Raw genomic sequence first — 27,840 nt, 5'->3', positions numbered from 1 at the left:
GACTAGATGGTACCCAATGGTTCTCCCAAATATTGATTATCTCCCCTGAGCCAACTCTCCAAATTTGCCCCCTTCTAAATGTTTGAAGACCAGCAAAGATACTCTGCCAAGTGAAGGACGATCCTTTTCCCCGCATCTTACTTGTTCTCTTATCCCCCCTTCTTCTTGTGACTTGTTGACCATGAATAATTGTCCCCTTCTTATTCTCTTATGCCCCGTTCTCCTACACCACTAATATTTTCTTGAGATACCGGTTCTTTGGGGGCTCACCACAAATAACTCTTGCCTATAAGTCTTTGTACTAGTGATGTATATAAAAATAATATTTGCGATATAAAAGGGAAAAACATTAGTGAAAGTACACGCCATGCGTGAATGAAAACAAGCAAGATAATATGCAATATAAAACGTTCAAGAAAGAGAAAAACACTTGTAAAAGTGATGCGGAGCATCCCAAGATCATCCCCATGGACGCACCCACGCCTCCAACGGCACCACTTGGACCAATGACACGAGCCCGAGCCAAAGCTATCGAAGATAAGGTGAACTCACTCCTCTCCGAACTTCCACTTTCTATGCATGAGACATGGCTACTACCTAAGTCCGAGATGTTGTGCATGATTAGGTACCAAGAGGGTCCTCCCGAAGATGCGCATGAAGACGGACAAGTCCCCAAGTCCACGGATGAGGAGAACCAACGGAAGGGGCCAAGAGCATCTCCCAGGCCCCAGACATCCGGCAAAGGTCCCGGACATCCGGCCCCTGGAGCGCCTTCCTCTACAGCTGCTCAACCACCAAGTGCCTACAGGCCCCGGACATCCGGCCCTGCAAGCCCGGACATCCGGCCCTTCCCGAGGTCCCGGACATCCGGCCTCCTGCCTGGAAATCTGGACACCCCCGCACCCGAGAGCAACATGGCCAGCTTCACCAGCCCGGACATCCAGCCCTCCGCGAACGCCCGGACATCCGGCCCGACGCCCGGACGTCCAGCCTCCCTGTCTGCGCACAGTAAAGGGACGAGGCCCGTGTACCCCTTCTACCCCCCTAGACTATATATACTCCATCATGTACAACTTTCTAGGGTTAGCAAATGTTTAGCTCATATTTGTGAGAGAGCTTTGCTCATCCACTTGGTTACCTTCTCCACGGAGATTCGAGCCTCCACCGGAGAAGATCCCCCAAGCGGATTCAAGACCCCTTTTAGGGAAGAACTCAAGACCTCCTCACGGAGAAGACCGTTACCATTGTATCGTCCCTAGTTGATCATGTACCGTGTATCGTTCCATGTATCCGAGGATCTAGCGCATGTGTAACTTGTTCTTGTCGGTTTAGTGTTCCTCTTGTGTTTCCCTTGTGTTTCCCTCATTATCCCCTTGTGTTCTTCGCGGGATCCGCTCCTTTCGTGAAAGATTGGCCGATTAGGGTTCCACCCTACATCATCTTGGTATCTAAAGCCACGTTGATCACGATTTCGGAGCCTCCCCTCGTAGTTTTCTAGCCTTGTTTTGTTGTTTTTCGTCCTAATTCGAAAATTCCCCACCAAAAATAGCCCCAAATTTTTTTTGTGATTTGTTGGTGTGTTGAGATTTTGTTGGTTTGGATCCGTGGATTTGCTTTGTTTTGAGTGGATCTAGTTTCCCATCCTTCTCCCCCCAATTTCCATCCACAAATTCTTCCGAATTTCGCCCGGATTTAACCTCCCCATGCGGTGTTCGTCCGTTCGTCCCCGGATCCAGAGCCCGGACATCCAGCCCATAGAGCCCGGACATCCGGCCCCACCCGAACATCCGGCTTTCCACCCGGACATCCGGCCCCTGGCAGCAACATATCCTCCCACCGCCCCAATTTTCCACCAAATTTTGTTCCGCTGCCCACCATATACCATACATACTTCCGCATCCCTCCACCACTTCCGCATAACCCAACCATTTTTGGATTGTTTCGCTCTCCGACACAATTGCTACCTCGAGGTTTGAGAATTTGAGTTGCGGTACCGTATCCTTTTGTGTTTCGGCAATTTAGGTACGGTTCGACATCGACATCACCGCCGCTCATCTTCGCCACGGACACGTCATCAACAACGACCACCTTGACTACATCTTGGTATTCGTGCCACCATTTTGACACCATACCGGAAGCAAGACCGGTAACCTCATCTTGGTATTGGACATATCATTCTTGCCATTACATTGATAGCCATCATAGCCTTACTCCTTTGCGTTGCTTACCCATCGAGACTAGCCATTGAGTATTGCCGGCAACGAGACTTGTGCACATTAGTGATCATACTTCCCATAGCATACATACATCATTGTTGCATATATTGGTATCATCTCTTGTGTCACAAAGTTGTCATCGCATAGTCATTTGTTATCTTGGTTCGTCAAGCATTGTAGGAGAAAAGAGCTCAAACATCAAAGAGCCAACCAAGCTTTTAAGCAAAGAGAAAAGATAAGCAAAGAGCTTCTAAGCAAGAACCATAGCATCTTACAACATTAAGATTGTCATACTCGATCATGTTGGATCATATCATAGCAACATCTTGCATACAAAATATTTGGGATAGAAGTCGTTGCATTTTTGCTAAGTAGGTTGTGCACAAGTTCTTGTATCCGCCTATTGTGCAATTGTGCTAGCGTCTCTCTAGTGTTGTGCAACAAGAGAATTTTTGTGGATTCCACATTTTGGCTCACCCTTGGTTGCACAACCCCACTTATCTTTTTGCGCGTGTGTTTTTGTGTACCTTATATGCTTGGTCTACTTGTTACATTGCATCTTGCGAATCTTTTGCAACATTATTGAAGCTCACTTACAATTGCATCAAATTTTGTGCCACCATCCTAACCAAGCTCCACCAAAAGCTTTTACTTGTGTAGGTGTGAGAAACCGACAAGAACTCGTACCAATTGTGCTATTTCCTTGTCCTACATTGGAGTGATCCTCGATCCACTTTCAACTTCGGTCAAGGTACATTTGGTACTCGTTCTTCTCTTTCTACCACTCACATTTGTCTGGGAATGATGGATAGGCCAAGTACTTCTACCAACCCACTCTTCATGGAGCAAGACGACGACATGAACTCCTTCGTCACCAAGAGTCACCTCTTTGGTGCACAACGTGCTTTGCATCAAGAGCAACAAGCTATGAGTGAACGCATCGACAACCTTGCCGCCGACTTGCGACTTTTCGAGCAACGTACAAGGGACTACTTCGACCACAAGCTCGACGATCACAAGGAAGAGAATGACACAAGGATGGATGAAATTCATGCTTTGTTTCTCAACCGCTCGTCTTCCACTTCAAGAAGGAGCCGTTCAAGCCGCCACTCCGACTTCACCCTCTCCGGCTCAAGTACACCGACATCGAACACTCTTCGTCGAGCCGCGCGCACCGACCGTCAAGCAAGCCTCAATCCCCTACGAGACACTGACTCTCAAGAGCGCCAAAAACGTCAAACTCAAGAGGCCTTTGCGCTAGCACGAGAACGGCAACGACAACGCCAACATGAAGAGGAAGAGAGAGCGCGTCTACACCAAAATGCTCAAGATGCCGAGGCAAAACGTCAAGAACAACAACTCCGTGACGCTCAAGCACTAGCGGCGCAACAAGCTCTACGCGATTCGAGTCGAGCCGTTGCCGACCGAAGCCGACAAGCCCGTGAACAAGAGGAAGCACTTCGCGAAGAAATTCAAGAACGAAGATTTCAAGCTCGCGTGCATCGTCAAGTTCCTCCTCGAGCTCGACAAGCTCCTCCACAAGCTCGCCAAGAACAACATGGCGATATCAACCCTCCGCGCCAAGAGCACCACGAGTTGGTCAATCATCAACAACATGGGCGTCATCATCCCCGACCCCAACACAATGAAGAGCAACGTTATGGCAAACTCAAGTTCACCATGCCCAAATTCAACGGAAGCAACGATCCCGAAGAGTACCTTTCATGGGCATTGAAGGTTGACAAGATCTTCCGTTTGCACAATTATGAAGAAGAGAAGAAGATTGCAATGGCATCCCTTGAGTTCCAAGACTATGTCCTCATTTGGTGGGAACAAATCATAGAGCGCCGAGAGGCAAGAGGTGAACCACCCATCACTACTTGGGCACAAATGAAGGATGTCATGAGAGCACGCTTCGTATCTACCTACTACAACCGCGACCTCTTCAAGAAACTCCAACAACTCAAGCAAAGAACAAAGAGCATTGAAGAATACTACAAGGAGATGGAGATTGCAATGATAAGAGCCAATGTCACGGAACATGATGAGCAAACAATGGCATGTTTCTTGAACGGACTCAATCACCCTATCAAGAAGATCGCCGACTTCCAACCATACTCAAATCTCATCGAGCTAGTGCACCAAGCTACCAAAGCGGAACGCCAAGTGCAAGATGATTTCAAGTATGCCAAGTTCTCATCCAAGTCCTATGGCTTCTCCAATAACCAAGCTTCAACGACTCCAACACCGACTACAAGACCTTCTACTTCCAACATCGACAAGTCGACTTCCAGGAAAGCTTCGTCAACTACAAGCCATCCTCCTACGAGCAACTTCAAGCCGAGAGCTTCATCATCATCAACCCCAACCGATGAGACCTTCAAGACGAGTTCCTTCAAGTGTTTCACTTGCGGAGGCCGAGGCCACAAGTCCTACGAGTGCACCAGCAAGCGAACCATGGTATTCAACGACGATGGCACTTATGACTCCATGAGCAAAGGCGAAATGGAAGCCCTCGAGCAAGTCGCCATGCACCGCCAAGTGAACAATGAAGAAGAACAAGTCTTTTGTGATGAAGACTCAAGTCCCGCACTTGTTGTCTCCAAAGTCTTGACTCCCCAACATCACCAAGAAGAAGACCAACGATGCCACATATTCCACACCAAGGCCGGCATCAATGGACGATCTGTCAAGGTCATCATCGATGGAGGGAGTTGTCATAATCTCGCAAGTGAAGAACTTTGCTCCAAGCTCCAATTACCCAAGACGAAGCATCCACATCCATACAAAGTGCAATGGCTTAGTGACTCTGGCACCATCCAAGTCGAACACCGGGTACAAGTCTCCTTCAAAATCGGCGCCTACGAAGACACCTTGGAGTGCGACGTCGTTCCAATGACCCTTTGTCATCTTCTCCTTGGACGGCCATGGCAATTCGATAGAGGAGTAGTCCACAACGGCCGAACGAACCACTACACCTTCAAGATGAAGGGCAAGGAGTACGTCCTCCATCCAATGTCGCCAAGTCAAGTGATCGCCGACAAGCAAGCCACCCATCGTGGAGATCATAGTGAGAGAGTGAGCCACCAAAAAGAGAGTGAGCGCCACAAGCCAAAATTGAGTGCCTCCATGATGAGCGAGAACAAGAACCTAGTTCTATTTGCCACCAAACATGAGATGAGAGAAGTGTGCAAGAACCCGTCTAGTGTCCTACACTACGTCCTCGTGTGCAAGGACAATGCATCACAAACTAACACTTCTCACACTCTTCCTCTAGTGTTGTCTTCTCTTTTGCAGGAATTTCAAGATGTTTTCCCCGATGAGCTACCTCCGGGTCTACCTCCTCTACGAGGCATTGAGGATCGAATCGACCTCATCCCCGGAGCACCTCTTCCGAACAAAGCACCATACCGTGTCAACCCCGAAGAAACCAAAGAAATTCAAAGGCAAGTAAAGCATCTCATAGACCATGGACATGTGTTTGAAAGTTTAAGTCCTTGTGCCGTTCCGGTCATTCTTGTGCCAAAACGTGATGGTAGTTTTCGCATGTGCTCCGATTGTAGACCTATCAATGCTACCACCGTTCGCTATAGGTATCCCATTCCACGCCTAGATGATATGCTTGATGAGCTTAGCGGTGCCACTATATTTTCCAAAATTGATCTTAAGAGTGGTTACTATCAAATCCGCATACAAGAGGGTGATGAATGGAAAACCGCCTTCAAAACCAAATTTGGTTTGTATGAGTGGTTAGTCATGCCTATGGGTCTTTCGGAAGCACCTGGCACTTTTATGCGCCTTATGCATCATGTCTTTCGCCCTTATATTGGTGAGTTTTTTGTGGTCTACTTTGATGACATTCTTGTGTTTAGCAAATCTATCAAAGAGCATGTCACCCATGTCCGCACCATTTTGCAAACTCTTAGAAAAGAGCGCCTCTATGCTAATATGGAGAAATGCCTTTTTTGGTGTTGATAAGCTCGTTTTCTTGGGTCTTGTTGTTTCTTCTAAGGGTGTTCATGTAGATAAGTCCAAGATCAATGCTATTAAGTCTTGGCCGCAACCAACCAACTTGCATCAAGTGCGTAGTTTTCTTGGACTTGCGGGTTTCTACCGTCGCTTGGTCAAGGATTTTAGCACCATTGCTTCGCCTTTGCATGCTTTGAGCAAGAAGAATGCGCCTTTTGTTTGGGAACCATCCCAAGATACCGCATTCAATGAGCTTAAGAATTTGCTTACTCATGCTCCCGTGCTTGCATTACCCAACTTCGACAAGCCTTTTGAAATTCATTGCGATGCTAGTGGTAATGGCATAGGAGGTGTGTTAACGCAAGAGAAGCACCCCATAGCTTACTTTAGTGAGAAACTTTCCGGAGCGCAACTCAATTACCCCATCTATGACAAAGAGCTATATGCTTTAGTCCGTGTTTTGCATGAATGGGAACATTACCTTCGTCCCCATGAGTTTATCATTCATACCGATCATGAGACTCTCAAGTATCTTAAGGGACAAACAAAGTTGAACAAGCATCATGCTAAATGGAGTGAATTTATTGAGTCTTTTCCCTATGTCATCAAGTACATTAAGGGTAAAGAAAAGATCGTAGCAGATGCTCTTTCCCGCATATGCATGCTTGTCACGCAACTTGAGTTAGATGTCATTGGCTTCGAGCATATCAAAGAATTGTAAGAGCATGATGCAACTTTTGCCACTCCTTATGCCAAGTGTTTGTCGCATACATCTTGGGAACGCTATTACATCAAAGACGGCTATCTTATGAGAGCTAACAAACTTTGCATCCCCGAGTCGTCTCTTTGTTTGTTGCTTTTGCAGGAATCACATGGAGGAGGCTTAATGGGACACTTCGGACGCGACAAGACGTTCGCCACGCTCTCAAAGAGCTACTTTTGGCCAAAGATGTATCGGGACGTCAATCGTTTCACCAACCGGTGTTCTACATGTCGCAAAGCTAAGTCCAAAGCTCCATCTCATGGTCTCTATATGTCGTTACTAATTCCATACCAACCATGGGAAGACATTAGCATGGACTTTGTACTTGGTTTGCCTAGAACTCGAAATGGGAAAGATTCCATATTTGTTGTTGTGGACCGTTTCTCAAAAATGGCACATTTTATTCCTTGCCACAAGATAGACGATGCTTCACATGTTGCTAATCTCTTTTGTAGGGAAATTTTGCATCTCCATGGTGTGCCAAAAACCATCTTCTCATACCGCGACGTTAAGTTCCTTAGCTACTTTTGGAAGACCCTATGCGCCAAGCTCGGAATCAAGCTACTCTTCTCCACGACGTACCATCCTCAAACCAACGGCCAAACGGAGGTGACAAACCGCACACTCTCCGCTCTACTTCGAGTACTCATCAAGAAGAACATCAAGGAGTGGGAGGAGTGTCTACCCATCGCCGAGTTCGCCTACAACCGAGCAAGACACTCAACGACTGGCAAGTCCCCTTTCGAGGTCGTCTACAGATTCAACCCTTTGTCACCATTGGATATTCTACCTCTACCACTCCAAGAGCGAATCAATTTGGACGCAAGTGCAAGAGCGACCCATATCAAGAAGGTGCATGAAGATATAAGAAACACCATCGAGCGCCAAGTACAACGCCTTGCGACCAAGCTCAACGTCAACAAGCACCCTATGATATTCAACATTGGAGACCTCGTGTGGCTACACCTTCGCAAGGACCTCTTTCCCCAAGAACGCAAGTCCAAACTTCGACCACGCACGGATGGACCATTCAAGGTGCTTGCACGCTACAACAACAACGCCTACAAGATCGACATCCCTCGTGACAAGTACTCCGTGAACGGCATCTTCAACATCAAAGATCTCTCGCCCTACCATGGTGATGATGATTTAGATCCAAGGACGGATCTTCCCCAAGGGAGGGGAGATGATGCGGAGCATCCCAAGATCATCCCCATGGACGCACCCACACCTCCAACGGCACCACTTGGACCAATGACACGAGCCCGAGCCAAAGCTATCGAAGATAAGGTGAACTCACTCCTCTCCGAACTTCCACTTTCTATGCATGAGACATGGCTACTACCTAAGTCCGAGATGTTGTGCATGATTAGGTACCAAGAGGGTCCTCCCGAAGATGCGCATGAAGACGGACAAGTCCTCAAGTCCACGGATGAGGAGAACCAATGGAAGGAGCCAAGAGCATCTCCCAGGCCCCGGACATCCGGCCAAGGTCCCGGACATCCGGCCCCTGGAGCGCCTTCCTCTACAGCTGCTCAACCACCAAGTGCCTACAGGCCCCGGACATCCGGCCCCGCAAGCCCGGACATCCGGCCCTTCCCGAGGTCCCGGACATCCGGCCTCCTGCCCGAAAATCCGGACACCCCCGCACCCGAGAGCAACATGGCCAGCTTCACCAGCCCGGACATCCCCCCCCCACAGCCCGGACATCCGGCCCTCCGTGAACACCCGGACATCCGGCTCGACGCCCGGACGTCCGGCCTCCCTATCTGCGCACAGTAAAGGGCCGAGGCCCGTGTACCCCTTCTACCCCCCTAGACTATATATACTCCATCTTGTACAACTTTCTAGGGTTAGCAAATGTTTAGCTCATATTTGTGAGAGAGCTTTGCTCATCCACTTGGTTACCTTCTCCATGGAGATTCGAGCCTCCACCGGAGAAGATCCCCCAAGCGGATTCAAGACCCCTTTTAGGGAAGAACTCAAGACCTCCTCACGGAGAAGACCGTTACCATTGTATCGTCCCTAGTTGATCGTGTACCGTGTATCGTTCCATGTATCCGAGGATCTAGCGCATGTGTAACTTGTTCTTGTCGGTTTAGTGTTTCTCTTGTGTTTCCCCTTGTGTTTCCCTCGTTATCCCCTCATGTTCTTCGCGGGATCCGCTCCTTTCGTGAAAGATCGGCCGATTAGGGTTCCACCCTACATCAAAAAGTATTAGTTTGTCATAAGTGGAGTTTGGCAAGGAAGAAATATATGCAATATAAAACATCCAAGGAAGAAAAAGAAATGCAAAACTAAACGTCAAAGAAGAAGAAAAATGCAAAACATTAGTGAAATTTTACGCCATGCATGAATGGAAACAAGGAAGAGAATAGGCAATATAAAACGTTCAAGAAAGAGGAAAAACATGTTAAAATATTAGTTTGTCATTAGTGAAATATTAGTTTCTCAGTAAAATATTTCCTCTCCTAGTTTGCACCATTCTCATTGGACTAGATGGTACCCAATGATCCTCCCTAATATTAATTTTCTCCCCTAAGCCAACTCTCCAAATATGCCCCCTTCTGAATGTTTGAAGACCAGCAAAGATACTCTGCCAAGTGAAGGACAATCCTTTTTTTCCCGCATCTTACTTGTTCTCTTATCCCCCCCTTCTTCTCGTGACTTGTTAAAATATTAGTTTGTCATTAGTGAAATATTAGTTTCTCAGTAAAATATTTCCTCTCCTAGTTTGCACCATTCTCATTGGGCTAGATGGTACCCAATGGTCCTCCCAAATATTGATTTTCTCCCCTGAGCCAACTCTCCAAATATGCCCCCTTCTGAATGTTTGAAGACCAACAAAGATACTCTGCCAAGTGAAGGACAATCCTTTTTTCGCCGCATCTTACTTGTTCTCTTATCCCCCCTTCTTCTTGTGACTTGTTGACCATGAATAATTGCCCCCTTCTTGTTTTCTCCTACACCACTGATATTTTTTTGAGATACCGGTTCTTTGGGGGCTCGCCACAAATAACTTCTGCCTATAAGTCTTTGTACTAGTGATGTATATAAAAATAATATTTGCAATATAAAAGGGAAAACATCTATATCTATATCTATACCAATATAAAAAGACCTAAAGGGGCAGATCCAACTGATCTCAACCATCAAACTAGGTCAATCCAACGATCTACACTGCTCCAATGGCGAGCGTTCAACATGTTTAACGTGTAATTAATATCATACCAAATATTGCACTAATCACAGAATTATCATACAAATAATAGCATACCTAATATCCACGTGCAATTAATATATTGCCTAAATATCAACGAACGTGCGCATTTACTAGTTAGTGAAAGTATACGCCATGCGTGAATGAAAACAAGGAAGAGAATATGCAATATAAAACGTTCAAGAAAGAGAAAAAACATGTAAAAAAATCAGTTTGTCATAAGTGGAGTTTGGCAAGGAAGAAATATATGGAATATAAGACATCCAAGGAAGGAAAAGAAATGGAAAACTAAACATCAAAGAAGAAAAATGCAAACCATTAGTGAAAGTATATGTCCATGCATGAATGGAAACAAGAGAATAGGCAATATAAAATGTTCAAGAAAGAGGAAAAAACATGTAAAAATATTAGTTTGTCATAAGTGGGGTTTGGCAAGGAAGAAATATATGCAATATAAAACATCGAAGTCGAAGGAAGGAAAAGAAATGCAAAATTAAACGTCAAAGAAGAAGAAAATGCAAAATATTATTTTGTCTAAATATCAACGAACGTGCGCATTTACTAGTTAGTGAAAGTATACGCCATGCGTGAATGAAAACAAGGAAGAGAATATGCAATATAAAACGTTCAAGAAAGAGAAAAAACATGTAAAAATATCAGTTTGTCATAAGTGGAGTTTGGCAAGGAAGAAATATATGGAATATAAGACATACAAGGAAGGAAAAGAAATGGAAAACTAAACATCAAAGAAGAAAAATGCAAACCATTAGTGAAAGTATATGTCCATGCATGAATGGAAACAAGAGAATAGGCAATATAAAATGTTCAAGAAAGAGGAAAAAACATGTAAAAATATTAGTTTGTCATAAGTGGGGTTTGGCAAGGAAGAAATATATGCAATATAAAACATCGAAGTCGAAGGAAGGAAAAGAAATGCAAAATTAAACGTCAAAGAAGAAGAAAATGCAAAATATTATTTTGTCAGAAGTGGGGTTTGAACCCACGCCCTCGTAAGAGGACCAGAACTTGAGTCTGGCGCCTTAGACCACTCGGCCATCCTGACTTGTTTGCCGTGGAAGCGTATAAATAATATATATACACTGAATCGCAGGATTTCAAAAACAACGCCTTCTTGAACGTACCATATTTGATACGAGGAAATTTTGCACCATGTCCAAAGTGACAAGAATTGGTACTCTCATGCACAGCAATAACATACTGAGAAAGTGTTTACAGTCAACATCCAGCCGTTCCTCCCTGTCAGAAATCGACAGTAAACAACAAGCAACAGCTCAGAAACGATGAACAGACCATCACTTCATAGCTTCCTAAGAATCAGCGGCACGCCGCTCCCGGGCTCCACGGTCAGCCTGAACACGGGTCGATGATCGTAGCTCGGCGAGAGTGCAAACTCAAACCTGGACAGCAGCAGCGACAGCACGACCTTCACCTCAACCATGGCGAGGTTCTGGCCGGCGCACGTCCGGGGACCCACGCCGAACGGCATGTACATGTGGTGGGGCTTGCAGGCGCGTGCTATGCCTCCGGCAAACCTTCCCGGATCAAACTTGTCGCAGTCGGCGCCCCATGCCGAAGGGTCCCGGTGAGCCAGCATGATCGAGACCCTGATGTTGGTGCCTTTCGGGATGTCGATGCCGCCGAGGTTCAGGTCCTTCAGAGCTTCCCGCGTGACAAAGGAGGCTGGCGGGTACAGGCGGAGGGTCTCCTGGATCACCATCGTTAGCTGTAATACCATTATGCTTGTCTTAGCACTTTGCACAAGTCAGTCAAAAGGCAAGCAAAAATATGCATTCAAGTAGTTATCAGAGGTTTGTTTACTCAGCAATATGTATGTTCATTCAGACCAAACTTGCTAGTATTTATCTTGTTAATAAAAAAAATCTCTCATTTACAAGAGCGAGGCTTGATCATACGTACCGTTTTCAACTTCCGTAGCTTGTCGAAGTCTAATGCTTCTCCATGACAAACGTCAAGGACTTCCACCCGAGCTCGGTCCTGCCATTCAGGGTGCGCTGCAAGAAGCATCAGGCACCACGCGGCAGTGCTCGAGGTTGTCTCATGTCCCGCGAAGTAGATGTTCTTGCAGTTGTCGACGATGAAATCCTCGGGTGTGCACGAAGAGAAGGAAGCGGCTTTAGAACCCTCAATGATGGAGTGCAGAAAAAACTTATTTGGTGTGGTTGCTGAATCATGCCCGTGCTTCTCGGCTATGTTCAAGATGAGGCTACGGATGCAACTCCCAAGGTTCCAAATCTCTCTGTTACTCTTTGTCGGTAAATATCTGTTTATTTCAAGCATATTATCACAAAAAAGTACTTCTCTATTAGATGACAACACATGAAAAATCATGCTACTGCTTTTTTAAAAAGCAAAACATGTGTCAAATCATATTGGAGTAGTGGCTAGAAAACAACAGTCTGACGCTCAACTTCGACACACTACAGTTAGTATACCGTTACTAGTTCAAAATATCCATCATGTAGGTTTTCTATCTGTCTAACAAACACTGCCATCATAGTATGTGAAATAGCCTCTGGGGTTGATGTCAAATACATCATATATAAAGATAAAGATGATATGAATACATTGAACATACCTACTTCCAGGAACACCAATAAGCATACTTCGCTTCCCCATCAATTTCTGAAGTTGGCGAATTTTGTAAAATATCCCCTTGCCTTCGACAAAACTGCTTCCAAAAGAAGCTCTTGATATAACATCAGCTGAGAAGTTCCGCAAGAACTCATCAACTACAATCTCTGCCCTGCCTCCTTCAGACTCAACCTTTTCTTCCCATGAATTCAACATTGATAGTGCAGCATCCATCATCAAATTAACCATTCCCTGTGGATATTTCCACAATTAAGTTTAGTCTAATGGTGCATGTAGTAAGCATTTTTAAGCAAGCATTATTGTTGAACAACACCATGAAAAAACACTGTCTGAAGCATTTTTGCCTAAAAAAAGGCGTGTCTGAAGAAAAATACTCACGGTGAAGGCACAATTACCTTAACCTTGTCCATGAAGAATTCAGGTGCAATGACCTTTCGTTGGTGTACCCATAGGTCACCATTCGCCGTCAAAATTCCCATACCAAGAAGAGGTCCATGCTCTTTCTGCAAGTAGCTAGGCTTTCCAAGATCCAAAGACTTGCAACTGGCCAGCTCCTTCACCATGTCAGGATCTATGACATGTAGAGTTTGTATGCTTCCAGTAGCATACAAGTAGATGGAACCTGGCACAACATCAAATTTACGGCAACTTGCAAGGTTTAAATATGCAGCTCAGAGGCCATTTATCCATGTTATCGGGCCAAATCCCGCTGTCTAATCAAAGATTTATAACAGTAAAATAATACACATGTCTACTTAAGCAGAACTTAAATACAAATATTCTTAAAAGCAAAGTTTATGTCAAGTTAATGGCTCAAAGTGAAGATTAGTCAACATATGGTGAGACACGCTATATAGTGCATCATCGAAACGACTACGAAATTTTAGGAGATATCAGGTCCTCGTCAAAGAACATAACTGGCTTTAGCATCTAGCACCATCTACTCATCTTGAAACTACAAAAGGCCTCAATTTTTTTGTGATTATAATTGTGCATTCCCCATGAACCCCCCACAAATTCTGCCGTGCAAGAAAAATATATATCTCTTTCTACATGAACACTTCTAATAACAAAAGTTACAAATATATTTATTAAACATCGAATAGACTAGAATTCAGCAACCAAACAAATTGAAGCTAAATTCCTTACTGAAACTATCTACAGGTTTGTCAACATACCATAAACTCTGGTCCAGTGGAGGAAGTAAGGGAACAGAGTGGCCACATAATTTGAGGAGAAGCGATCTGTAGACCCTGCTCCCACTTCTTGATCAGACATGGCAAGTTTCTGGATTCTCCTCATCTCCGGTATGTTTCCGAAGAGGAAAGAAGGCTTGGGACCCTTCACTCCTTGGCTTCTCAGCTTCTGCCTGAGCCTCTCCGGCCTTAGCCATAGGGTGGTGTACAGGTAGGAGAAGAGAAGAGTGGAGAGGAAGACCGGAGGTAGCAGCAGTAGCCATTGCCGCGGTGAGAGGATCATCATCATGAGGGGGAGAGAGAGAGGATCATAGTATGTGAAGATACATATTTGCTGGGTGGTCCATGGTGCGCAGCTGGGAACAGGAAAAGTGCAAAACTACAAATTAGTCACTGATAAGACAGTGCCAGTTTTCTAGAAGAAATAAATAAAGAATGCAAAACAAAGACCATAGTTATTTTGATTTGCCATACCCTGAGAGAGAAGCTTTGTCTGATTGCTATGACCAGAGCAGAGAGCACCCCCATCACAAAAACAATTTCGGTTCTAAATACAATACTCTTCGGCGGGTGAGGAGATGCGAAGCCCTGGTTGGTGGAACAATCTTAACACGCTCAACCTGCTTGCAAGGTCTCAGATAAATAGGTAATCATAGTACTAGGCTGCAAGAAGATGTAGACTGATACTTTCATGCACTGTATTTTATTATTGCAGGCGGCAGAGTATCAGTCCTGCACATGTTACCGTTCATACATGAGCATGATTATTAGTACTATATAAAACTAATCGACCATGATTACGCTAACAGCCAAATGATGAAAGGCTATGGCTAAGGAGCGCTGGCCCGAATTCAACAAAAAGAAAAAAAGACTCGTGATTGAAACTGGAGATAGAGCAGATCAAAAAATTTAGATCCATTCCCCAAATCAAACAAGCAAGTATGTTTTTTAAGAGATTAACCTGTAGGACTAAGAAACAGGAACGATTCCGAAGGATTGAGGAAGGACGAGCGTGGTGCTTGACGTTGGTCCGCCGCCGCCGGCAAAAAGAGCGTTACTCTTTGCCGCAACCCGCGAATCTAGGCTCACTGGGAAAAGGAAGGAATATTCCGCAGCTAATCTAGGCTCACTGGGAGTAGATGAATTTGGACTGTTCGTGGTTTGAGAGAGAAGAACCCTAGCTAAATTCCTCTAATGCAAATAGGTTTCCCTTTCTTTACTTTTCTCATTCCAGCACCATGGCTTTAAGGGCCAGTTCAATTTGCAGTGGTAGACAGAACTCAGGGAAGTTTATAAAACAGTAGTAAGAGCAACTCCAACGGGTCGACCCAAACGGACGGCGCTTTTGTTAGCTTTTTGTCCGTTTGGATCGGCCCAGCGAACACAAACGTCCGGCGTTGTATTTGGGTCGACGCGAGCGCCCAACACTGGCCCGACCCATTTTGTCGGCGTGTTAAAAAAAAGTCTTATAAGCATTTTAAAAATGGGTTTGTCTAGGGCACATCTAAGTGGCTCAATCAAACTAGGAAGGAAAGGGAAAAGAAAAAAGAGGAAAGAAAATGTTTGCACAGATCTTCATGTAAAATCAAGGACATGGGACTTACATGTGCAATACTTAGGACACATCTAGATGTGCTTTAGCAAAACTGTTTAAAAATAAATATATGCATTTAATTAAACATAAGAGCATCTCCAATAGCATGTGTATATTTGGATGTCTATATATTTATATAGACAATGGTCTAAAAAGATTTTCTCATATACACGTCCAGTTTTGCATCAGAATGTCTATATATAGGGACCATGACAGGTGGGCTGTCGCTAGGGAGAGGAAGAAATCATAACTGCAGCTGAGTTTAGACAACGCCTTCACATTGTCCAGGCGTGGACATTGTCGAGGTCGATATAGAGGATGTGTATATTTAAACGACCATATAGACAAGCTGTTGGACGCCTGTTTTTAGGTCACGTCGTGGAAAACGAGTATAGACATCCATATAGACAAGCTATTGGAGATGCTCTAAAAGCCGGTCACAAAGGCCCGTGAAAGTCCATATTACATTAATTAACATAAAAAGACTAAAAACTAGGCGTCCTCGCGGCGGCGTCTGCGTCGGGGCCGGTGAGGTTGATTAGCGTCGGCGCAGGGCCGGCCCAGGGAACGCCGTGTTCCAGAGGGCGGCGATGTCGGGCTGTGTCGCCGCTCCCTGGGCCTGGCGCGCCTCATCTTCGGCCTCACGCTCGAGCATCTGCAGGCGTTCGCCCTCCCGGCGCTCCTCGGCCAGCCGAACGCGGCGCCAGTGGTCAAGGTAGGTCGCCTCCTGCTTCTTCGTCGTCCCGAGCCAGATCGGCGGAGCGCTGACCCACTCGCGCACTACTTCAATCCAGGAGTAGCGCTCGAGGTAGGTCGACTCCTCCGGCTCGGCTTTAGGCGAGGACGGCGGGGTCGCCGGCGGCACGACGCAGTCGCCCGACGCGGAGAGGGCCATGGCCTCCGCCATAGCAGCCTGGAAAGCCGCCTCATCCACCTCCCTCTACCGCTCCTCCTCCTCTCCTTAATGGTCGTCTGGTAGGTGGCCTCGGCCTCCTGGTCCTCGTCGAAGATAACGAGCGCGGGCGGTGGCAGGCTGCGGTCGACGCCGCGAACGTTGCGTCGCCTCGCCTCCTCGTGCTCGACGGCGAACCATCGAGCCCAATTGGGCGAGTCGACGGCGTAGTGCGGTTCGGCGCGCTGCTCCGGCGCCAGCAACGCCCGTCGGCGCAGCACCTCCTCCACATGGGCCCTCGCCGTCTGCGGCGCCGCCGACACAGGGATCCTCTCCGGATCCAAATGCCAGTCATGTGGCAGCGTCACATCGGGGTACGGCAAAGGCACACAGTGGTGTCAGTGCCACTCGACCTGGTGCAACGGCACATTGATGCGCCGCCTCTGCCGGGGAGCGCGCGGCGGCGCGGGGAGGGCGGGGAGGGAGGGGGAATGGCGGGCGGGGGCCTTGCCCTTACGGCTGCTGTCGATGCCGGAGAAGAAGCCCATGCTGGCGGTGGCTAGGGTTGTCGCCGGCGTGGGGGCAGGGGTGGCCAGATGGGGACGGGGGGCGAGTGGCAGTGGATGAGGATGGCCCCGCAGCACGTCCGACTTAAAAAAGGACGACTGTCGTCGCTGGCGCGTGGGCCCAAGGTGGGCGGTCGTCATAAATTATGTTAACCGTGGTGGTTGGACGGACGCCAGGTGGGGACGCGGCGGACGGCAAGGAGACGCGCGGCGCGTCCGCGCCAACGCATTGCAGGCGCAATTTTGGGCCGAAGACGGGTCGGCGCGAACGCCGAACGGACACGATTTGAGTTTGGGTCAGCACGTTAAGCCGCCACTTTTGTCCACGTCGATCCGAACAGATGCGGGCGGACGAAATGGGTCACCCCATTAAAATTGCTCTAACTAGGAAGTAAGAAGACAACAGCTAGCTTTAATCCTAACCATCCGTGCATAGTTTAAAAAACCGGACCGAATCAAAAAAACCGAAACCGGCGACCTCAGTTGGTTTTTTAAGCTAATAAGACTGCTATGCAATCAGATGAAGAAAACAGGTTGAACCAGCCGGTTTTTTGAAAACCGTTGAAAAAACCAGGTCATTGAACCGGATAAAATCAAGATTTTTTTTATAGAAATTGGGAGAAGTGGAATTCGACCCCAGGATGTTTCAGCAGTACGCGAGGCCTGCCCAAGGTCCAATAACCAACTCGATTGTGCTACTTTGTGGTCCACTACATATAAATAATTTTATTTGACCATTTGTTCACACTATATTAACACATATATTACTCAACATATATTATTTTATTGCTTAAAAAACCGATAATCAAATCGATGAACCGGCGGTCCGATCGATAAAAACCTAAACCGACAACCTTTTCGGTTCAGGTTTTTAAACTATGCATCCATAGCGTTCGTCTTCAGTGGATCTTGTCCCCCTGTTATCTGAAGAGATGTCGATGACACCAGACAGTGTTTGGTTCAGTGGCATTCAGTCACGCCAACTCCAACTCACCAAAGCATACAAACATGGATTTGGTTCGTTTCTTTATCCGTTTGAATCGGTCAGGTAAACATTGAACGTCGACACCTGTTTTTAGCTGTGGTACGTAGGTGCGCCCCGCATTTCAGACTTGGGTGTTAAAAGATCCAAAAAACATAAAAAAATAGTATAAACTTAATATCTAAACCGTCAAGGAAAGTCCACGTACAATTTAAACTTAAACACATGGAAAAAAAACTTTGAAAAAAAAAGCAGACCCATAGCCTTAGAAATTGTCGTTGTCGTCCTCATTGGTCAGATCTACGAACGTCGGCACCTCCATCCACGAGAAGGCCTGCTAGTAGGCTGTCAGCGCCGCCGCATCGCTCGGCTTCTAGGACATGCTGCTCTGCCTACTCGTCGGCCGTGCCCAGCCAAACGGGTGTGCACAACACGTAGACTAGCACAATGCTCGTCCGCGACCAACACTGCACGCTATCCAAGACTTGTATCATTCGATGATGCCATGTGAATAGCTAGAAACATGTGAAGTGTATGACTAAGCCAATAACAAAAGTTTCTGAAGGAGACTAGAGCAGGTTACCATGAGACAAAAGATTCTCTTTCTAAAGAGATTTGATTCGGAACTTTTATATGTCCAAGGTCAACATTGAACTTCTTTCATAGGTTTTTCCTTACTTTATTTGTGTCAATAAACAATTCAAAATATCTAGGATTTTTTTGAAAAGTTTAGGGAAAAAAATTGAAATGGAATACTATAGAATAAAGCTAAAAACAATAAGTCGTATATAGAAGAGCCCAGATTTCAAATGAAGAAATGGAAACTCGCGCCAGATGCTGGTGGCGGTGGGGGCATGTTGGCCTTCACGGCGGCCGTCGAATCTGCCAGTGCATGCGCAAGTCCTGGCCACCTGAAGATCCAACTCCTCGTAGTCCCACCTGTTGGCCTCTTCGAGCGCCACGAGATAGACCTCCTCCTCCCGGTCTTCCTCCTTCACCACCACCAGCGGTGGAGCGCGTGCAACCGTCACACCCAAGCTCTGTTGGCGGCGGGCGGCGGGCTCAGTGGCAAACCAAGCGTCCTAGTTGGCCAAGTCCACTGTGTAGTCTGGGTGGCGGCGGAGCTTGGGTAAGAGTTCAGCCCGACGGTGGCGGATCTCCACCATCCGCGCGCAGTCCGATTGCGACACCGCCGACACTAGCACATGTCGCGGTTGAGGTGCCAACCGTGTGGCAGATTTACGTCCAACCACGATGCCGAGATGTGATGCTGCCAAAAATATCTGAATTGGTGGACAGGGAGGTAGAGCCGCTGGCATGCCAGCCGCGGCGCAATGGTGAAGTTAGCCGTCCGGCGCCCAGACGACGAGCTAGCCTCGTGGTTGTGCTTTGCCGCAGAGCTTGCTGAACCCCCATGGCGACAGCTAGGACTGGTTTCTCGGGAGGATGGGCGAAAAGAGAAGACGGAGACTGGGGAGAAGAAGTGGATTGGACTGGCCGCCCCCCTACATCGGCATTAAAAAGGACGGGTGTGGACTATATTGTCTGGCTGATGTGCAGGCCCAGCCGCACGCGTGCTATTTAATAGGACGATGGGCAGTAGTTGGACTGCCCACGCATGGACCCGAGGCGCACCGAGCTAACGAGCGGTGCCTCCGTCTCGTATTTATGGACGCAAATCGAACCCAAATTTAAGGTAAAAATGTACCTGAACAAACACACATACTATTTGCGGTTTGGTGGATGTGATTGGTCCATGGACCCAAACGAACACAAGTGGACCAAATGGATTGGCTCAGAGACTTAAGAGCAACTCCAACGGGCCGACCCAAACGGACGGCGATTTTGTCCGCTTTTGTCCGTCTGGTTCGGCCGCCCGCCTGGCGTCCGCCCTGTTTTAGATATGGGTCGACAGCACGCCTAACGCGCCGACCCATATGTGCCGGCGTGGCCGATTGGCCGCCTTATTTCAACAAATAGCTCATTTTTGCATTGATTTTGCATTTAAACATATAGTCAAATAACATAGTTTGAACCGAATAAAATAGCATAGTTTTACAAGCCGAATAAAAATAAAAACGTCTCCCATAGTTTTGCAAGCCGAATAAAGAAGATACATCTATTGGTTGCCAACATGAGCCCACATATACTCAACCAAATCATTTTGCAGTTGCACGCGAGTTTTCCAATCACGCATGTCAGGATGAAATTGGATGAACTGTTCAAACGTTGCCGCTCCTCCATGCTCAGACACAACATTCTCACCCTAAAACTGAAACCCTTGATCGTACAGACGTTCCGGACGCTCATCTTCTACGATCATATTGTGCATGATCACACAAGCAGTCATCACCTCCCACAGTTTCTACGTGCTTCAAGTATTAGCAGGATACCGAACGATGCCCCATCGAGATTGCAAAACACCAAAGACACGCTCGACATCCTTCCTAGCACTCTCTTGCTCTTGGGAAAATCTTTTCCTTTTCTCTCCGACAGGGTTGGGAATTGTCTTGACAATAGCGGTCCACTGACGATAGGTACTGTCACCCAAGTAGTATCCTTTGTCGTAGTTGTGGCCGTTGATAGTAAAGTTTATCGGTGGGCTGTTGCCTTCGGCAAGCCTAGCAAACACCGGCGAGCGCTGAAGCACGTTGATATCATTGTGTGATCCGGCCATGCCAAAGAAAGAGTGACAGATCCAGAGATCTTGAGACGCCGCGGCCTTTAGTATGATAGTACAAGCCCTGACATGGCCCTTATACTGCCCTTGCCAAGCAGAAGGGCAATTCTCCACTCCCAGTGCATATAGTCTATACTGCCAAGCATCCCTGGGAAGCCCCTGCTAGCATTCATCACCAATAAATGGGTTGTATCTTCAGGAGTTGGCTCTCTCAAGTACTCAGGGCCAAACACAGCAATAACAGCCTTGCAGAACTTATACAGAGACTCTAGGCATGTAGACTCACTCATACGGACGTACTCGTCAATGAGATCACCGGGCACTCCGTATGCAAGCATTCGGATGGCGGCAGTGCATTTCTGATAAGAGGAGAAACCAATCTTGCCAACGGCATCCTCTTTGCACTCGAAATAGTCATCGTAGCCGACCACCCCCTCTCTAATACGGTTGAAAAGATGCCTATTCATACGGAAACGACGGTAGAATTTTTGATGTTTGAACAACAGATTTGTTGTATCAAAGTAGTCTTTCTAAAGAAGGAAATGTCCGCTCTCTCGGTTGCGATTCAACGCCGGAAGGTGGCCCGGAATGGAGCCATGAAACAACGGCCACTGGCTGTTGAGGTGGTGATGGACCAACACGGCAGCCAATATCTCCTCCTGGTCACCGAACGACGAATCGTCGGAGTCGCAAAGGAAATTGTGAAAAAGGAACTCGTCGGTGGAATCCATTTTGTACCTTGTCAAACTATCGAACAGTTTGCGGGCGTCGATGAAGGAGACGGACGACGAAGGGAGTCGCGGCGCGCATGGACCAGCTAGCTGCCCTGCCGGCGTCCGAAGAGCGGGCCGACGTTCGACGAGCGTGCCGGTAAGGATCTGGCCGGGGCGGTGAGGCGGCTTCTTGGTCGCGGTCGCGGCTGTGTCAGGGGGTGGGAAGCAGCCGGCTCCCCGGCGGCAAGACGGCGGTGGCGGGTGACGTGGGAGGTGGCGGCGTTGCTGAGCGGATGTTGCGGCGCCGGCAGCTGGTAGAGTCGCCGGAAAAATGGGCGACGGCGTCGGCGACGAAGGAGGCGGACGAGGGTTGCTGTTGGATGGAGGGCAATGTGCCATCGATCAGCGGGCCCGGAGGGAGAAGAAGGCGAGCGCGCGCATCCATCTCGTGTCTGCGCCGACGCTAATAAAAAAATGAATAGGTCGGATCGTTGATCCCAAGTAGGAGGACGAGTCATGCCATTCATCCTTCGAAAGCAAAGCGGGTTACATACAATACGTGTCTCCCACTGTCTGTTGTTACAACAAATGGACGTACCGTACGGTTTCAGCAAGATACACAGGATCCTAGAACGTTTTCTGACACGTTATGATAAAAAGTTTCTGAATTTTTAAAGGAGTATTCAAGTAGTATTTCTTCCTATTGTTATGCAAGTGTCTGCTGAAGTACTATTTGTTGATGTTGTTCTACTTCTTGTACTCCTAGTTCATGCTGGAGTGCTGCTTGTTCCTGTTGTTCTACTGTTGTAGTGCTGGAGTAGATTGTTTACTGTAAATTGTTTGTACTCTGAAGAATAAGATGTACTATATCAGTAGGAGTACTCCAGTAGCTATAGCAGTAGAACAAGTAGCAAGTTTTTACAGTAGAGCTACTCCATTAAAATTCAGTTACATGTATCAATAGTACTCCAACAGATAATGATGTAGGGTAGGAACCCTATCGCCCGATCTTTCACGAAAGGAGCGGAATCCTGCGAAGAACACGAAGAACACAAAGGGTAAAATGAGAGAAAACACTCAAACCAACATGAATAGATCACACATGTGCTAGATCCTCGAATACATAAAGTAAGATACACGATCCACGATCAACTAGGGACGATACAAAGGGTAGCCGGTTCTTCTCCGTGAGGAGGTCTTGAATCCATAAGGGGATCTTCCCGTAAAGGGGTCTTGAATCCAAGGTGGATCTTCTCCGAAGAGGGGCCACGGTCTCTCTCAAGGAGTAGACCCGATATGGATGAGCGTAGCTCTATCTCTCAAATGAGCTATCACAATGCTACCCTCAAATGGTGGAGGTGGAGGAGTATATATAGTCTAGGGCCACGAAGGGGTAAGTGAAGGGGTACATGGGCCTCAGCCCACAACTGGACACAGCCAGGTACCGGCCGTCCGCTGGGGACCGGTCGTCCGATGGCTCATGGGCGGCTAGACGTCCGGTAGGGGCCGGTCGTCCGCTCGTTCTGGCTCAGATGCTGGTGTAGCAGATTTCCGGTCTGGACTGGTCGTCCGGAGGCGTCAGACGTCCGCTCGTTTGGCTCGGGTGCAGGGACACCGGTCGTCCGGTGGATCTTCAGGCGCCGGACGTCCGGACCCGACCGGCCGTCTGGTGGCTGGAGCTTCTTCGACGGCTCTTCTTCTTGCGTCTTCGTTTCCACGCTTCCCTCGCGGATGGTGTAGGTGTTCCTTGGCGCTTGCACTCCTCCACGTCGTCCGCAGCGTTCCGACAATACCTGTGCATGCACACGGGAGAAGTGTCAAGTAGTATACCATCCTCGAAGGGGTCAAGTGAGCACGTGTAAAGGATATGATTCACCTTTGTGTATATGAAGTAGAGGTCGCACGTGTCACTTGCCAAACGGACTCTTGACATGGTGATGTCCGTAGGATGCTCCGCATCATCTCCCCTCCCTTGGGAAAGATCCGACCTCGGATCGACAACCAAATCACCATGGGAAAGAGATGGCTTCGCCGTGTAGGAGTGGATGTTCACCAAGTAGTCGTCATCTTCAAGCTTGAAGTGGGCACTCTCCAATGTCGCACCATCTTGGGATTCCTTCAAAATGAGCAAGGACAACAAACACTTGGAAAAATGAATTTGGTTAGTGTTAGTGCAAAACCAAGCATTCAACAGGCGATTCACCAAACAAGTGTCGTCATCATGCAAAGCATATGGTGTGACAAAGGATTGTGACATGGCATATAAGCGCATAAATTAAGCACAAGCAAAGATATCATGGGGACAAGCATGTAAATGGTTGTCATCAACCGCATGAAGTGAGCAAGTATGAATCATTGGTGATGCAACAAGGCAAGCAATCATAGGAATCAAGTCGTGCAAGCTAGTAGTGCAAAGATGCAACATACTAGAGGAAAGCATGGCAATCATGTCGTCTGAGCAAATAATAGTCATAGGCAATGTACATGACATATCGCAAGCACGAACACAAAGCAAGATCATAGTATCATCATAGGCATGGGACACAAAGTAAACATGGCAATAACAAGCAATGTCTCCACCAAGCTTGCAAATACACATACAAGTATGAGAATCAATCATCATGTGTAATGCAAAGCATGGGTCACGAATGCATGGCAAAAGGATAGTAATGAGCATATCATGCAAAGTGATCATGGCAAGATGGGCATAGAATATGTAGTGGACAATAACCTATAGCCAAGTGAGGGTCATGTAGAAGAAATGCGTGAAGTATTTGCACGAAGGGAACGGTGGGAAAGACAATCCATGGGATCTCAAGTCATCGTTGCTCTCTAGAGCTCGTTTTGTTAACTCATGGGATTGCGAGGTTGACAAGAATTCATGGGTACCTACACAAAAGAGACACAGACGAAAGAAATTGTGTGTGTGGTAAATGTACACATCATCCATCATGATGTGTATGTGCATGTGAAAGTTAGCACAAGATAAGCGTTGCTCAAAGAAATTTGATGCATGGTATAAGAACATGTCATCCATCATGAAAGAATAGTTATTGTGTATAACATGATGGGGATGCAAATTGAGCATACAAGTATATGGCACATCAATAGCATGTTTATTCGTGGGAAGCATATTGTGCACATAAGTATTGGGATCATGCAATGGATGGGAGTGATCAAAATCTCCAAACATGTATGAGGAAACTATGGGGGTCTCCTCATGTGCAATATTTGAAATATCATACGGAGAAAATGGGCAACATCCAAAATAATGCATATCCGAAGCTAGGTGGTCATGGCATGGCATATGAGATAAATAATGCAAAGGGAGCATATCAATATCATTACAAGAGAAACAAATGCCAATAACCATAGGCTTGTCATCTATGCCATAGGTGCAAATTGGGTTAATCTTAATGGCATATGCATAGTCACTATGAAGAGATTGCAAATATGACATGTGGTCGATCTCATGCATAGCATATGACAAGTCAAGCGGATTGACAAACATGATGTGACCGAGAGAATTAGCACAAGAAATCCTATGTAACATGGCATCACAACTAATAGACTCCACATGGCAATCATCATACTCATCATAAATGGGTAAATCATCGCATGGGGAAGTCATACTAGCATGAAGCATGTCAATAGGGGGATCAACATCATGCAAGCAATTAATGTCATGAATGTCCACTAGTGGGACTAGAGCATCACCTTCACCTATGTTACCTTGTTCATTCCACTCAAGTGGTGTAGGTGAGGTGGGAAAGACCAAATGGTGGTCAAGATCATCATTATGATGGAACCATGTGGGGGTGCATTATATTCCACCATGGCCATCGTCTTGTCCAAAGGTAGGACGAAGTCGTCGAGAAGCGGCGCATCATTATATAAGAGACCTAGCACCAAATGAGAAGACACAATAAAGGTAGAGGTCAAGTCGTTAGTGTTAAAAGTGGCCTCACATGACCTATCAACTGGACACAGCCAGTTACCGGACGTCCGCTGGGGACCGGTCGTCCGGTGGCTCGTGGGCGGCCGGACGTCCGGTAGGGGCCGGTCGTCCGCTCGTTCTGGCTCGGATGCTGGTGTAGCGGATTTCTGGTCTGGACCGGTCGTCCAGTCGCCGGTCGTCTGGAGGCGTCAGACGTCCGCTTGTTTGGCTCGGATGCAGGGACACCGGTCGTCCGGTCTAGACCGGTTGTCCGGTGGATCTTCAGGCGCCGGACGTCCGGACCCGACCGGTCGTCTGGTGGCTGGAGCTTCTTCGACAGCTCTTCTTCTTGCGTCTTCGTTTCCACGCTTCCCTCGCGGATGGTGTAGGTGTTCCTTGGCGCTTGCACTCCTCCACGTCGTCCGCAGCGTTCCGACAATACCTATGCATGCACACGGGAGAAGTGTCAAGTAGTATATCATCCTCGAAGGGGTCAAGTGAGCACGTGTAAAGGATATGATTCACCTTTGTGTATGTGAAGTAGAGGTCGCACGTGTCACTTGCCAAACGGACTCTTGACATGGTGATGTCCGTAGGATACTCCACATCAGATAACATGAATTCAGATATAGTAACAAGTTAACATGAATTTGACTAAACATGAATTTAATATAAATTCAGGTAACAAGCTTTTTACAGTAGTCCTGCAGTATTCCAACAGACTATTCTTGTGTATCTTGAATTTAACTGAAATTGACACGAATTCAGTAACAAGTTTAACAGTACAGGACATGAATTTAACTGAATTACTCCAGTAACAAGTTTAACAAGTGTCATGTTGTATTAAACAAGTAATCTGGTGCTTGCTGTTTGCTTGCTTCGTGTAACATATGCTGCTGAAGACGAGTAGTTGTAGCTAGGAAGATGATGCATAGTAGTTTTATGTTGTTGTAGTAGTTGTAGGATGTTGTTGTAGTTGAAGTTGCAGGAGTAGATAATGGAGTATTGCCAATTTACTGTTGGTAAAGATGTTGAACACACAACTGCTGTTTACTCCAATGATAGGAGTAGTGATGGACTTGCTCTAGATTTTAGGATTTCTTTTCTTCTAGTTCTAGGATTAAATTTGTTGTAGTATGCGTGGTGCTGTGGAGTACAACGTCTCAGGTGCACCCACACTTATGGTGCTACCGGTGCACCGAATGCCGTACAACATTTTAAAAAATCTGAACAAAATTCTAGCACATTGACACAACATCAATGTATGTCGTCACAAAATTTCGTATCAAAATTTGAAACCTTCATTGAGATACAAAATTGACATCTGGGCCAAATCTAAAGCCCAACGTATGTTACGTACTATTCAGTGTTGAATTGGTCATTTTCTGTTTTAGGAGCTATGTTTTGAATTTTGACTTGAAATTTTGTGACAATATATATTAATGTTGTGTGAATGTGCTAAATTTCTTTCAGAATTTTTTGAACATTTAAAATGTGTAACGTGAGTTCGGTGCACCGGTAGCACCACAAGCACCGGTGCACGAGATAATCACAAGTCGAAATTCAAAACATAGCTCCTAAAACAAAAATGACAAATTCAGCATTGAATAGTAAGTATGTAACATAAGTTAGGCTTTAGATTTGGCCTATTATCACACTGATGTCAATTTTGTATCTCAGTGAAGGTTTCAAATTTTGATACGAAATTTTGTGACGACATACATTGATGTTGTGTCAATGTGCTATAATTTTTTTCAGATTTTAAAAAATATTGTACGGCATTCGGTGCACCGGATACGTTCCCGTAGTTAGAATACTTCCAATACTCCATGTTAAGCACAAAGCATTGTGCTTTGGAATACTCCTTTCTTTGGCCTCTCCTTGCCTTTCCTCTCCTCCCCTCTCCTCTCCTACTCCTAAGTTTCTCCTCTCCAACAAACGACAGAAAATTCATGAAATTTCCCATCTACTCTCGTCTCCTAAGAAAATTCAGATAATTTTATAAAATTCAGAAACTTGGAGTAATTTCAACAAAACCATTACAAAATTCAGAAACTTTCATGAAATACAGAAAATAGTCATACTCCTTTACAAACTTATGGAGTAAAAATGATCATACAAATGGAGTAAAAACATGGAGTAAAAAAATCCACTCCACACAAGCCTTTGCGAACATATGGAGTAAAAATGATCACACAAATGCTCAATGGGCATCTTGTTAATTCTTGCAAACATATGGGGTAATAACAAAATTCTTACAAATACTCTAACATACTCCACACAAACATATGGATTACAAAATTCTTACAAACATATGGAGAAATTCCACACAAGCCTTTCATCACAAACCTCTCCACACAAGCCTATCCACACAAGCCTTTCATCACAAGCCTCTCCACACAAACCTTTCATCACAAACCTCTCCACACAAGTCTTTCATCACAAGCCTCTCTACACAAGTCTTTCCACACAAGGCTG

General features: G+C 46.4%; 1 protein-coding gene and 1 non-coding gene across 4 annotated transcripts; both read right to left on the bottom strand.

Moving 5' to 3' along the window:
- Positions 1–11,147: 11,147 nt before the first annotated feature.
- TRNAL-CAA lies at positions 11,148–11,231 on the bottom strand. Its single transcript has one exon. It is a non-coding gene; the product is annotated as a tRNA-Leu (tRNA).
- A 113-nt stretch (positions 11,232–11,344) lies between these two features.
- LOC125508733 (cytochrome P450 714C2-like) lies at positions 11,345–15,250 on the bottom strand. 3 transcript variants are annotated; one of them, XM_048673524.1, is made up of 7 exons: positions 14,960–15,250; positions 14,473–14,618; positions 13,981–14,354; positions 13,198–13,424; positions 12,786–13,033; positions 12,107–12,470; positions 11,345–11,894 (listed from the first exon to the last, which is right to left on the bottom strand). In XM_048673524.1, the coding sequence occupies exons 3-7, from the start codon at positions 14,285–14,287 to the stop codon at positions 11,487–11,489; spliced, it is 1,554 nt and encodes a 517-aa protein (XP_048529481.1). In that variant the 5' UTR covers positions 14,288–14,354; positions 14,473–14,618; positions 14,960–15,250; the 3' UTR covers positions 11,345–11,486. The 3 variants fall into 3 exon arrangements, with proteins under 3 accessions (XP_048529481.1, XP_048529479.1, XP_048529480.1); XM_048673522.1 differs by having other exon boundaries at positions 11,345–11,912; positions 14,960–15,249; XM_048673523.1 differs by lacking the exon at positions 14,960–15,250 and having other exon boundaries at positions 11,345–11,912; positions 14,473–14,633.
- Positions 15,251–27,840: the final 12,590 nt, after the last annotated feature.

The sequence above is a fragment of the Triticum urartu genome, chromosome 5, assembly GCF_003073215.2.
Source record: "Triticum urartu cultivar G1812 chromosome 5, Tu2.1, whole genome shotgun sequence".
In the NCBI taxonomy this organism is placed as follows: Eukaryota; Viridiplantae; Streptophyta; class Magnoliopsida; order Poales; family Poaceae; genus Triticum; species Triticum urartu.
The sequence above is the reverse complement of the archived record's forward strand: the minus strand, read 5'-3'. Positions and strand labels throughout refer to the sequence as shown.

What these genes read in the sequence shown, in the direction of transcription:
- LOC125508733 (XM_048673522.1), bottom strand. Translation starts at nt 14,287, where the DNA reads ATGATGATGATCCTCTCACCGCGGCAATGGCTACTGCTGCTACCTCCG. An exon ending in CCACTGGACCAGAGTTTATG is followed by an intron (nt 13,425 to 13,980) that starts GTATGTTGACAA and finishes ATGTTGTGCCAG; the next exon opens with GTTCCATCTACTTGTATGCT. An exon ending in AGCTACGGAAGTTGAAAACG is followed by an intron (nt 11,913 to 12,106) that starts GTACGTATGATC and finishes ATGGTATTACAG; the next exon opens with CTAACGATGGTGATCCAGGA.